Source organism: Periophthalmus magnuspinnatus, chromosome 1 (genome assembly GCF_009829125.3).
Source record: "Periophthalmus magnuspinnatus isolate fPerMag1 chromosome 1, fPerMag1.2.pri, whole genome shotgun sequence".
In the NCBI taxonomy this organism is placed as follows: domain Eukaryota; kingdom Metazoa; phylum Chordata; class Actinopteri; order Gobiiformes; family Gobiidae; genus Periophthalmus; species Periophthalmus magnuspinnatus.
Window position 1 is genome coordinate 29,795,520 of NC_047126.1, and position 13,865 is coordinate 29,809,384.

At 41.9% G+C, this 13,865-nt stretch overlaps 2 protein-coding genes across 7 annotated transcripts in view; one reads left to right on the forward strand and one right to left on the reverse strand.

Moving 5' to 3' along the window:
- Positions 1-13,865, reverse strand: part of lrba (LPS responsive beige-like anchor protein) — a 258,545-nt gene that overhangs the window by 107,301 nt on the left and 137,379 nt on the right. For all 6 annotated transcript variants that reach the window (XM_033972966.2, XM_055221266.1, XM_055221265.1 and 3 more), the window contains 2 exons: positions 11,151-11,294; positions 9,130-9,266 (listed from right to left, as the gene is read on the reverse strand). In XM_033972966.2, coding sequence (XP_033828857.1) covers positions 9,130-9,266; positions 11,151-11,294 — 281 coding nt within the window. The remainder of the gene's footprint in view (positions 1-9,129; positions 9,267-11,150; positions 11,295-13,865) is intronic.
- Positions 6,701-8,379, forward strand: mab21l2 (mab-21-like 2). Its single transcript, XM_033972976.2, has one exon. The coding sequence runs from the start codon at positions 7,042-7,044 to the stop codon at positions 8,119-8,121; it is 1,080 nt and encodes a 359-aa protein (XP_033828867.1). The 5' UTR covers positions 6,701-7,041; the 3' UTR covers positions 8,122-8,379.

The window sequence follows — 13,865 nt, forward strand, 5'->3', positions numbered from 1 at the left end:
TAACAAGTCTCTTAAAACACTGCACATGTGGTGGAGAACAACCACTGATCTCACCGCTGTGCAATGAGTTCATCGCCGTTGATTTAACCTCACGCAAACAGCTGGGGTGAAAGTCGAGACATTAGGCCTCTAACATCAACGACACACGAATGGGAAGGAAGATTATGGCTAAGTATTAATTATAATTGAGGGGAAACAGTAGTGAAGTGAACATTTACAGGTCTATAGGGTAACTACCTCACTTCCTGTATCTCCTTGAATTGGCTTAAATCCTAGTTAATTATTTCGCTCGGAGGCTGGGTGGTGACGAGGCAGAAGCATTTAAGTCAAGTGTAGAAGTGGTTTGATAATAATTCGGTTTCCTGATGACTGCCAAGATTGGGTGTAGACTGTTGTAGACTGAATTTCAATGGCAAAAAAGGTCAGAGCTGTACCAGAACTGAAGAAGCTACTTAAAGTTCAACCTTTTGCCACAGCTGTCCTGGGTATACTGATGAAAACATAGCTGCCAATCTGCGCCACAAGCCCCTCTGACCACCAGCTACTCACAAAATCAGCCATTCATACTGAGCAACTGTCTCGCTTATGGACACAAGAGTTTCCACTAGAGCCACTGCTGCCCCACAGTGGCACTTAGTCGTTTCCCATCCAAGTACAGGCCCAACCCTGCTCAGCTTTCGAGATCAGTACTGCGAATGTGGTATTGTTGTATTCTAATATGGCTCCAATACACTAGAAAATGTTGACAGCTCTCATCAAACTATAAAATAATTTGTGAAGCAACATAATGCAATTTTAAACTCATTCTCTTGCGTCATTATGTCCTAATTTTATCCAGCTGAAGTCTATCACAGAATCAATGTGAAGCAGTCAAATTTCACATTAATCTTGTTTAATGTATGTCTACATTAACCCAACACTGAGAAGAAGCAAAGGAACAATTGGAAGGTCATCCCAAGTCATCAGTTCAAAAGTTTGTCTGGCTCAGTAATTTACTGAACATCCCAGAATGCACTCTGTCAGAGCAGTGGCATGAAGGAGAGACACAGGACAAGGCCAAAATGAATGGGTGCGAGTGAAGGGAGCGTTCCACGGTCTCATTGATAATGACATACCTGCTCGGTCCGTCTGTTAGCCTTATAGCACACACTACTTAGAGCCTAACTGGAAAATCAATAGACTCCATGGCTCTTGGTGATTGGCAGCTGCAGCCGAAGGTCGTCCCTGGCGACCATGAGAGTTTGGTGGAGCGAGGACTTAAGGGGGGAGGGGCCCCAGTGGCTCCACACTTTAAGGAGAGCTAAGCAGAAGGGACTGGCCAGTATATCACACAGGGCTGTTTTGCTTTGACTGAGTGACCATCTATTGAGGCAGGGCAGCTAACCCCAGGAAGCCGTCACCACCCCACTAATTGGAGTTACCAATGTGTTTGCAACGGGGGTCCGTCTCTACACGCCACAAACTTGGACATCGACCTTTAGAGAGAATAATTAGCAGGACACAATTCAAGATAATTTTCTAAGCTATTAAAAAGTTGGGAAATTAGCAGTGCAAAAGTTTAAGAAAGAATCTTTATTTTGTGATATTATAGCAATAAAATGCATCATTAACTTTTACAACATTTTGTTTTCTAAGAACACTCTGAGCATTTGTAGGTTTTGACCTGGAAGAAAAGTATTGTTTAAAACATGTGTTCTTACAAGTGGTGCACAGGAGTTGAGTGTTTGCCCATGAATTAAAAGAGAGCTTGTTCAAACTCAGCCTGCGGGCACGCTGGTGCTGTGTCTCCAGTTGCAGCAGGAGGGTATCAAGCACAAACATCTACCAAACCAGAGCATGCCCACTGTGCTAGGCCAAAAGAAATATTCAGTTAAATCATGTATTTGAAATAACTACAGAAATTTGTTGTTGATTGTTCAAGCTGATTAGTGCAAGGTTGACATTGATCTCACCTCAACAGACATTGCCAAAAAAAATCAAAATCTATACCAAACATATCAAATATTAATAAAAAAGTGCACATATTGTTGCACTACAGTATGCAACATCTACCCTAGGGACAACTCTACAAACCCACCAACCCACTTTGTGCACAGATTACGACTGTAACCAATCATCTGCAAGTGTGACGCCTCACTTCCTCAAACAGGAGATAATAGCAGCCTGCAGAAGTGTCGGTGCAACAATAACTTCACATGAAATATTGATGAGCAGTGTCTAAACATAGCGAGGCTGCTGTACTCTCGCACATCTGCCGTGACTTCATCAGCTCCATCAGAAGGACCGAACAGGTGCCAGGCAATTAGCTCTGTGCCATCCTGATCTGAGCTGCTGCGGAGAGCAGCTGGGCCCATCCGGGACACACCACGAACTGTGTCAACACTACTGTCCTCTGTACTAAGCACGTGGAGGGACAAAGGGTGGACTGTAAAAAAAAAACTGGAATCCAAGCATAAAGTATGCATTTATTTATTTTTTTTATTTTTTGGTAGAATTACAAACGGTAATGGAAAAATTACAGAGGAAGCAAAAACCTTACTATTCATGGAGATGTTATTGCTTTGCCCAGAGTATTCAAAATATGGCATTAAACTGATCTCCATGTAGTCAAGAAGGTAAAGTAACAAGATGGTACAGAGAGGCCATTAAGCTCATAGTAATAGTAAGAATGTTTTTTTTTAAAGTAATAAACACCTGCACATAAATGTAAGACAGATAAGTTTAATGCCATACTGTGAAAAATTTCAGGCAAAGCCATAACATCTTTATTGAGACAAGCAGGTGGTGAACTCTTACCCTTTATTTATTTTTTTTAATTTTTTTAATTACAAGGACAGTGCATATTAACAGTACAGCTGCATATTATGCCAGAGTTAGCTAAGAGGCTGTTTTCCGTCTGTAGTGCTTGTACAGAAGACACCCTGGGAAAAGGGATCAGTAACAATGTCAATGTAATCCTAGTGTTACATAGTGCACAGTAAAGACTTGAACAAACTCTTCTACTAAAGTATATTTCAAACTTCTAATGTGGAAGTATTTGAGTGGTTTCAATCAAAAGACCTTCAGGCCTTGTGGGTTGGTACAGTAGCCCTCTCTATTATTGATGACGACAACTAAATATGTGAGAGTCCTACTCCAAGACCCCATCAGCTGCAGTTTGCAATGATTCATGGAGATTTTAAGGCCACTGGAACCATTCTTCTGACAGTCATTTTACAGTGCAATTTATAACACATCCATTTGTCATCCACCAGATGTTCCAGAAATATTTCCTGTTTGAAATCTACAAGAAAATGATCTACCTACACAGCTCGTATTCGTCGGGGGTGCCTGTTTGAATGAAAAAAGCAGTGCACTACTTTTCTAGTACAGGACCGGCCACCTGCTTGTCTAAATGAACATGTTTTTGTTTAGCCTGAAATGTTCCACAGGATGGCATTAAACTTGAATTACATTTATTGCATGACAGGTGTTTTATTGCTTTAAAAAGTCACCTCTCCACAGATCTGACCAGTAACTTTGCCTGGTGGTGTCATCTGCTTGTTTACATGAAGCTCTATAGATGTTTTTTTTGGCATTCACTGTGGAACATTTCACAGTAAGTCAATAATGAGTGACTTTTTTAGTATCGATACCTGCTAAAATTAGAGTATTTAGCTTTAGTATTGATTGATCTAATTTTCGATACTTTTGACAACCCTACCAGGCAATCTCCATGGATGCAACAAGCAGGTGACAGAAAAAAAAGTAACATAGTGCACCTTTAAGTCAAATGAATATGATGATTTAGGAAGAGTATGCAAACATGATCTCTGCTGCTGTTTTGGGGCTGAAATTGGAGGGAGGAGTGGAGAGTCATGGGGGAGTGGAGTCGTCACGCGCCGTCTGATCAAAGCCCCACCCTGACAGCCTCCTGAGCTTCTGCCCACTCAAAACAAACCAGGGGACAACAGTTGATAAATCTCGGTACACAACAGATAGTAGTTAGCAGAAGTTACAGAAAAAGACTGATAATATGTCATTAGATTTATATTCAAATGATCACTGCCAAAAAACGTTTGAGTCACTACAGCCTGGTTCAATTTGATTCTACGCAGAGATACTAAAGCGTAACAGCAGTAAGTAAGGGCCCAAATGTATTAATAATAGTAGTGCTCATTCCTATATTTTATCATTAGGCTACGGTTAACATGGATTTCATAATATTTGGACTTTAACTCTTCAAGTGGTGCGCATTAATCTCTCTGAATACTCATGATAAACAGTTGAACCAAAAAAAAAAAAAAAAAGTCTAGACACTTTTATCTTCTTCTTTGGAATCATGTCGCTTACTTTCCAAAGCTCCTCTAATGGGTTGCTAGAAACATCGTACAAGAAGAACGAGTACAGCTGAACATATTTTAAACTGAATTTGTCATGACTCAGTGCTGAGATGAGCTAGCTCCATTACGTCTATTAAGTTTCCAAAAATAGATTGCGGAGACATTTGAAACTGGTATTACAGTTACTTTCCTGTCATAAGTTCAAGCCGCCGCCGTTTTATTTTTATAACTATTTACCAATTTTGCAAAGTTTTGGTTCTTCAGCAGCAATGAGGCTCCTTTTCTCTTTTTTTCCTCCATATGAGCATTATAGAAAGGGAATCATTGTTCATTATTTACTTTTTTACTTACATTTTTCGAAAAGTCATTCACATTTTAGCTTTAATTACACTTTGAATTTTAATTAATCAATTTACTCAAAATAAATAAAGTGCACAAACAACCTTTTTGGCCATATAGAAAGACTGAAAATAATTACATAAACATAATTAAATTAGTTTGTTTTGTTTTTTTGACTATATTACACTAAAACAAATTTAAAACAAAAACATGAATTATTAGTTTTATATGAAGTTCTCCGCTTAGCCTTTGCTGTTCTGAATGTTTAAATATGCACATTTAATGGTGATGTATTCTAAAAACTTGCGAGTTTAACTGAATTTCTGGCACATCTATGGACAACTGTGTTTTGTAAATCAAAGTTAAAGTCAAACTGTTCGATGATGATTCAGAGGCTAAATGATAAAATCCAGAAAATGTTCACAAAGGGAGGCTCATTAATCTTTCTTTCTAAATGCTTACAGTCTATTAATGAAGCTGTTGCATTGTTGGCCACTTCATATCAGTGAAAGCATTTTGGAACACAGAGCTAGTTTCACTTTCTGCACTATGTCAAATGTATTTTGCAAGAACAGTTTAAAGTCTTATTTAGGGGTTTGTTTGCTTGAAAACTTGGTGAGCATTGTCCAGATATCCTATGAAACTAAAGAAGGAAAAAAGAATTTCAACTACACTATAAAGTTGGACACAATATATTTCTGTGATAAATTTGACCATTGAACGCCATTAATTAAAATAACGCAATACAATTTATAATTCCGTTCTTTTCCATGAGGTCCAAATAATTTATCGAAATGACTCCATGCACGCAGGCCTCAGCGCTCTCACAGGTTTCCCTACACAACGCAACTTTTTTACAAAATATATTTAAAAAAGACGTCTCTACAAATAAATAAAAAACCTGTCATTGTGTCAGTCATGTTTTGTGCGCGGTGCCTCAGACGCGCTGATTTTTGATGGTTCAGAGTGTAAATATGAACGATAGCGATTATGCAGCAGCGATCAAAACACTCACGCGTAACGTAATGACTAATTAAGTTAATGGCGACGGGCTGGTAATGACCGCGGCCTCGTTAACACAAAACAGCGAGTCTCAAAGGAAGAGACACGAGCGTCTTTATCCAGCGCGTAAAACTAAATATGCTTTGTCTGTTACGCATTTAAAGCGCACCCCAGAGCCCCGTGCGTAAAGACAGTGCATGGTCACAGGGACCTGAGCCCCTGTGCCGTGGATTGCCCGCTTTAATTATTTAAGGGGACGCCGTTTGCAGCAGTAGAGCCACGCGTAAAATGCAGTGTGTGTTAAGTGTGTGAGTAAACACGGCGGCCGCGCGCTCTGACTCCTGGGTATGTTACAAGTCTACAATCTGTAGAATAATGCACACTAAATCAATATCATGATCAATTTTTATTCTGGGGGTAGCAAAACTGCGTGGAATATGAATATATATTATATATATATATATATATATATATATATATATATATATATATATATATATATATATATGCATAAACATGTATGTGCTTTACTCGGCTTGTTCTTCTGCAAGATATTCATGAGCTGTTCTAAAATCTCGAGAGGTCGGGACAAACGCGTTGACACAAACCATTAGAGGTTTACAGGCAGCTTTATAACGAGCACAGATAAACAACATTATTCTAGTGACCAGAAGGACACAATATGACAATCTGCATGAATTTAACAGTAGCTACAAAATACTAAATGTGTGCAGCTGTTTTAAAGGCAGTAGGGCCGAAGTTGTTGCAGCTGCGTAAAAATGAAACCTTGTCCATCCGGCTCCTGTTCCTCGACACGCACCAGCGACAGGCCCCGGAGCGCGCGTAAACACTGATCCAGAGGCAGTGCGCGCTCCGGTGATCCCAGAGAAGAGCACTGAGTGTCCGCCGTCTGGAGCTGCAAGTCTGGAGCATGACGTCCCGCGCTCCTCGGAGCTGCAGTGCGCGCCTCTGATTGGCCCGCTGCATTGACAGCTCTGCACATGATTGCAGGAAGAGAAGCCCGCCCCTTTCCTCTTCTTCTAAAGGAGCCATTCATAAAGTACACAGGTCCGGCTCCAGCTGAGTGTGGACACTGCAAGGAACAGAGCAAAGAGACGTGTGCTCTCACGCGCGCAGGACGTGGGTAGAGGACGCACGAGCATAATATGTGCTTACCTGGAAGTTATCTGAACTGGACTGAGATTTAGTCAGACGTTACGCTGTTTCCTGCTGCTCCCGCTGACGTCCATCCGCTGAACGGCAGTAAACTTACTTTTGGATTGAGCTTATCTTCTCCCGCCTCGGGCTTCACCGGTAAGCGTTGGATCCGTCAACTTACTGCGACTCTCCGGTGTACAGCCCGGACCTCTGCCCCAACATGATCGCCACGCAGGCTAAGCTGGTCTACCAGCTCAACAAATACTACAACGAGAGATGCCAAACGCGCAAAGGAGCTATAGCCAAAACCATTCGAGAGGTGTGCAAAGTGGTCTCGGACGTCCTGAAGGAGGTGGAGGTGCAGGAGCCGCGCTTCATCAGCTCCTTGAGCGAGATAGATGCGCGTTACGAGGGCATGGAGGTCATCTCTCCAAACGAGTTCGAGGTGGTGCTGTACCTTAACCAGATGGGCGTCTTTAACTTTGTAGATGACGGCTCGCTCCCAGGTTGCGCGGTGCTGAAGCTGAGCGATGGCCGAAAGAGGAGCATGTCTCTCTGGGTGGAGTTCATCACGGCCTCCGGCTACCTCTCCGCGCGTAAGATCCGCTCTCGTTTCCAGACATTAGTGGCGCAGGCCGTGGATAAATGCAGCTACAGGGATGTGGTGAAGATGGTGGCTGACACGAGTGAGGTCAAGCTGAGGATCCGGGAGCGCTACGTGGTACAAATCACTCCCGCCTTCAAATGCACGGGAATCTGGCCCCGGAGTGCAGCCCAATGGCCGCTGCCGCACATCCCGTGGCCCGGACCAAACCGTGTGGCCGAGGTCAAGGCAGAGGGCTTTAATCTGCTGTCCAAAGAGTGCTACTCTCTGACGGGGAAGCAGAGCTCCGCAGAGAGCGACGCCTGGGTGTTGCAGTTCAGCGAGGCCGAGAACAGGCTGCTGATGGGCGGCTGCAGAAAGAAATGTCTCTCGGTGCTGAAGACGCTGCGGGACCGCCACCTGGAGCTGCCCGGACAGCCGCTCAACAACTACCACATGAAGACGCTGCTGTTGTACGAGTGTGAGAAGCACCCCCGCGAGACGGACTGGGACGAGTCCTGTCTGGGAGACCGGCTCAACGGCATCCTGCTGCAGCTCATCTCGTGCCTGCAGTGCCGCAGATGCCCGCACTACTTTCTGCCAAACTTGGACTTGTTTCAGGGGAAACCACACTCGGCCCTGGAGGCGGCCGCCAAGCAGACGTGGAGACTAGCACGAGAGATCCTGACCAACGCCAAGAGCCTGGACAAATTATAGTGTGTGTGTGGGCCGGACTGCATCTGAAGACTCTTTTTTAAACGGAACAATTGGGCCACTGCCACACAGAATAAGGTACATTTTAAATAAATGAACCTTTTGTTGTCTTCGTTATTAAATGTTTTCACAAAGTGAACTAACTTTAATTTAAATATATGCACAGAATCGTTCAGTGAAATTTAATGTAGCGTGCCAAGTTCGAGTTTTTCATTATGTGACTTGAAAAGAAATGCTAATAAAATATTGCAAATGGATTTATATTACGCGTCGTGTGTTGACCTTCATGTGCAGCACATTTAGCCAATCTGTAAAGAACCAGCGCGCGTTAGAAACAACAACAACAAACCGAACTGAAGGGGATGAGATGGACCCGGATCCAGCGCGTGTTGGACAAAAGGAGTTTACACAGGAATCCAGCGGCCAGGATTTCAAACACAGGCCCGAGGATGTGTTCTGATCTGCGGCTGGGCCTGGAAGCACGAGCCGCAGGCTGCTTTATTATCATGACGCACCATCACACACACGTGCTCACAGGAGCCAGTTACGGACAATGAAAGAGGACAAACCACCTGTGGCTCACTCTCAGCAGATAAGGGCTTTTAAACTAACTGTGAGGACATAACTCACTGCACCGAACAAACCGCATTTACTTCGTCTTAACAATTACCTATAAGTCAAAAAGTTCGTAAAAAAACTGAAAACAATGTGGACCAACTATTGCGTTAGTGTGTTTATTGAACCTGATACTATAGATGACGCATAAGCAGGATAAATAAATAGAATATTGGGACGCGCCATGGCTTTACGCGCTGAATATGACGCGACTAAACACGTTTATGCCCTTTACAAACAGACCTCAAAACAACAGAGACTGACTTTAAAAAATAGGCCAAGAAATTGGCTAAAACAAAACACTAGTAAACACAGCAGGGAGAGCTCTTCCGGCCGGTGTAACAGTTGAACAGAGGCTGACAGTGCACACACTCCACGCGGCCAGGGGACACTTACCTTGGGGTCCAGGGCCTTAAAGCTCGGCTCCTCGTCGTCCACCTCAAAGTAGAGCTCGGAAGCGGTCACGGACAGTGTGCCTTTGACCACCACGGCGGGGGCGACCAGATGGGCAGTGGTGCTCAGGTTTACAGGGCCTATGGGCAGAGGGAGCCAGGTAAAACCAGGACGAAAAAAGAGTTTCAGTTAATTTACGCATTATTACTGCAACATTCAATTCAGCTGTATATATTGTATTATTATTTAAATATTTAGGCTAAATGTATTTCAACATGTAAAATCAGATCCAAAGTGTAAGGAATTGGACGCAGCTTGTGTGGAATGATTCTTTTTATGAAACTATGATCGTGCGTAAAGATTACACAAAATGGCGAACACTTATTTCTTCTTGTTATATTGGAGTCACGTTTATCTTTTGTTCTTAGTTCATATTGGGTGTTTACCGTTTGCTGCTTTGCCAACAAGGCCTATAAAGCTTCAGTGGCTAAAGTTAAACCCAAGCTTCAATCGAATACGTGCTTTGTGTCAGTGCGTATCGATCTCACTCGCTTTAATCTCGCGTCCATCTTTATTTATGCCAATATGACAATAGGCACAGTGCATTGGATTTGCAGACCGGGCCTTGGTTTCCCTGACGCGCGCACAAGGCTGGAATCAACAAGAGAAACGTGGGATGGAGTAACCCGTTTTCCCGCTGAGGACAGTGAGTGAGGGACATGGCTTTACGAGACAGCGCTGCGTTTTAGGCCATTGTCATCGTGCGCGTCTTTATGAGCTGTGAGCCTCATTATGCGGCTCAGAGTCTGTCACTGGACACACGCGCGAGAGAATACTGCAATCCGATTAACGCACTGATATTTCATTAACATGTGTGGCGCAAACATGGGACAGCGCTGGATTATAAACTGCACACACACACGCAGGCTGCACACACACAGGCTGCACACACACAGGCTGCACACACACAGGCTGCACACACACGCAGGATTAACAGTGTTTTGGATGATCGCTTATTTTCGCTGGTTATAATTATCATACAACAAACACGTGTGTTTTTATTTAGCCTGACGCTTTAATGATGAAATTCATTTACAGTTTGACTCAGTGCAATTGTCTATTACAGAATATCGGATAATATCAATAATTCAGAACGTTGTTAATTATGCACATTATTCTCGAATTCACTGATTTTTCATGTAAAAATGTTGTTTTGGCATCGTACATTTAAAGTTAAGGTGCCTAAAACTAATCATTTGTACACGGCGTTGAAATGTTTATATTATAAAATCTCACCATAGTTTTTAAATTATTTTTTCTTATTGTACATCAAAGTAGTGCATTGCTACATTTAGTTTTTTTTTTTTTACACTTTGAGTCCCACATTCCCATCTTTCTAAATTACAATTCCAGTCTTATTTTTGATGCTGTACTGTTCCCAGCTGATTTAGCCAATAACTTTTAGCAATTTATGATTTTTTAATAACACAGTTTTGGCTCAGTGTGTGTGGACACATGATATTACAATCATCATTAAAATCATCACATCACAACAGGTCCTATAAACTGTCAAAGACATTAAATGTTATAGCTGTTGTAAACCACAGCATTTATTCAGCATTACACAACATGCATCCTGAAAATTAATATTTGAAAATATTTTATTTTCTCAAAACATGCACATAAACAAGTTTTCTAATTTTCAAATAATGTGTGTGATGTGTGTGATGAATGTGTAAAATGACATAAGATATAACACATTTTCGTGCCTTTATTATAGGGCTCACATTACATCATGTGTTTTTAAATGAATGATGCTATATTAATCATTAGTACTAAATCCATGCTGTAGTACAGTCACATAAAAACTAAGACTTTAGAGTTTAAGAGTTTTTCTGACTAAAACCCTGTGGCTCTGTCCCTGATATCACACACTCTAAACACATCAGTGTGTAGCACAGTGTGAGGCAGGTGTCTAACAGTACAGGCTGCGAGAGACACAGGGACAGTAAACAGAGCTGTACCTGTGACATTGTCCAGCTCCTTGTCGTCCAGTGAGGACAGAGTGTCCTCGTCACCGTCCAGCAGAGTCTCACTCTCACAGTTCTGGTTCCCCAAGGCCTGGCTGCGGATGGACTGCTGAGTCTTCAGAACATCCTCCTCCGAGGCTGGAAGAGGGGCACACGACACCATTACTGAGAATAATACCACCGTAGGAAAGGCACGTAGATATAGAACGACTACTCATAAAGGACTTTTGGATGGTACAGTGTTATGTTGTTCAAGTGTGGATTATGATTTGCTGTTGTGCCACATGAAATGGTTGAAATATATTGTATGACTGACCACAGACACTATAGTAAATATTCACATTTTCATTCAAAGTACAGCTGATGAAAACGACACAAAGCAGCGCTCCTGTCATGTGATCATTGTAAGACTTCATTTATAGTTATTACTTATAATTTTCTTGTGTGATCCAAGTTGGGTGCATCCGGCAGAGGCATGACAGTAGTACATGACACAATGCACAGCACTCGACTACAAAGCATTACTAAGCAGCACATTATAGAGCGAGCAGACTGCTGGCTACGGCACAGTTGTGGTCTACATAGTTTCCCTGTACATTATTGAATGACCCACTGCTTAAACAAGAATGGTATGAATAAAATGCTTCAAGCAACGCACTTTATCACAAGTTACACTTTCACAAAGATGCATGGGAACCAAACATTTTCAAACGACCATAATCACATTTTTCAAAGAACCTGAAGCTGAGGCAGACCCCTAAAACTAGGGAGATAATTGTGTATCATGTGCACTGTGGCTTTAGGCAACACCAAACAAACGATCTGATGACCTTTGACTTGCGTGAGGGCTCTGTACTGGTACCATGGCTGATCCTGTTGGAATATACTTTGAGGTTGGTGCATGGATTATTTATGAACTATCCTAATCTGCAAACATTTACAGACCCATTGACTTCCAGTAGGGCTGAGCTGTCTCCTTTATATACAAAGCAGTGCCTCCTGAGCTTACATATTCTCACCTAAAACTCTTTCTGCAGCTTCACCTGAGGGAAGATCATTTGCACTTCCTCTGCACGCCCGGCCCCGCGTCACATGGCCCCTGCTTTGAAAGTGCCAGCCGACCGGGTCTAAAAAATCTCTTGTCATGGAAAATATGCGGCTCGCTGATATTTAGAATGGTCTTCCTGTAATTAAGCCTCCCTGGAGGATTCTTTAGTTAGCAGCGGTGAAATTACTACCAGCTCCCCTAATACGTACCACATGCCATTCTGTTCACACTGCCACACTGGACAGGGGACTTATCGGATGAGCCCCAAAACGCAGTCGGATTTTCACCGATGTGACGCAACGTAAACATGCTATTGTATACCCACAACTTCCCGCAGTACTTTTACACTTTGTTAGCTTCTTATTGTCCAAAATACAAGTTATTCTTAGCGCTAGGTCGGGCTAACTGCAACAAAAATAACCACAGTTCAGCACTTTGATTGGACGAAAGCAAAGAGAAGTTTTTCCCTTGTTAGATTTATGTGGCTAATTACGGAGCATACGTAAAAGAAATGTCCACGTAAGTGACAGGCTACTTGCCCACTTCTCACTCAAGGCTTCTCAAAGTCAATCCTGTTTATTTTTGATTCTTTTAATTTGGAGATTCTGCAGGGAGTTAGCTGTGTAAGTGTGTGAGAGAGAAGCCAGGCCCCCATATCAAATCTTTGTTTCAAATAGAGGCACAGGTTGGGTTTGCATAAGGAATACTGACTTTTCTGACTTCGGGATATAATGGAGAATTTTGCTTTCGAATGTCAAAGCCCAAAAGTGAAGTTCAAATGCAAAAAAACAAAATCTCAGTTTTGAAAAATTACTTCAATAGGTATTATAATTTCTAGTGGATTTTATCGAGGAAGATGGAATATTTTAATAGCTGTAAAATGCATTGGCTTTTGAAAACAATCCTATACAAAAAGTAAACTGAAAGCCTCCCATGACTTTTTCAAATGTCTGTTTTTGCAAATGAGCTTTTTATTTATAGCTAAGTGAATATAATGAAGCTGAACTATAACCAGACACTACACCACAATTCTTATGAAGCCATGTTAAGTGACTTCGGTTATTTTGGAAGTATCGAAACAATTCAACAAAAAAGTCACACTGTTTTAGGAGTTACATTTTATAGATGGGCTGTTTTACGGTGTGGTAAACTTTACCAAACTGCACACATGATGTAATAATCATACTGTGAGTGTATATGATGACGACAGCTCAAAATCTCATCAAATTACCACAATTATTTCTAATCTACAAACACTGTGCACTGTAAATCTTAAAAGTGTAAAACGTAATTTATTGTGTAATCTAAGTGCCGCAGGTTTGTTATGGAGATTTTTATGCTCAACCATTTTAATTCATCAACAACCAAACATTAACTAAATTAGACAAAAATGTGTGTTTCAAACTAATCACAGTATTTTTATGTTACTGAAATTGTGACAAGTATATTTACCCAGCAGAATAAAACATTAAATCTGCCTTCACAGCTGCAATTAACCTTAGTGTAAATGTAAGGTTAAAACATGTGAAGTGTGAACCATCAACATAAAGCAGGCGTGTGACATTAACCAAAGAATGGAGCGGGGGGCTTCATCACTCATCACACAGAGCACAGAACCGCGCACGGCTCCAACAAGTTCCACTTTTTCCAAGAGCCCATTT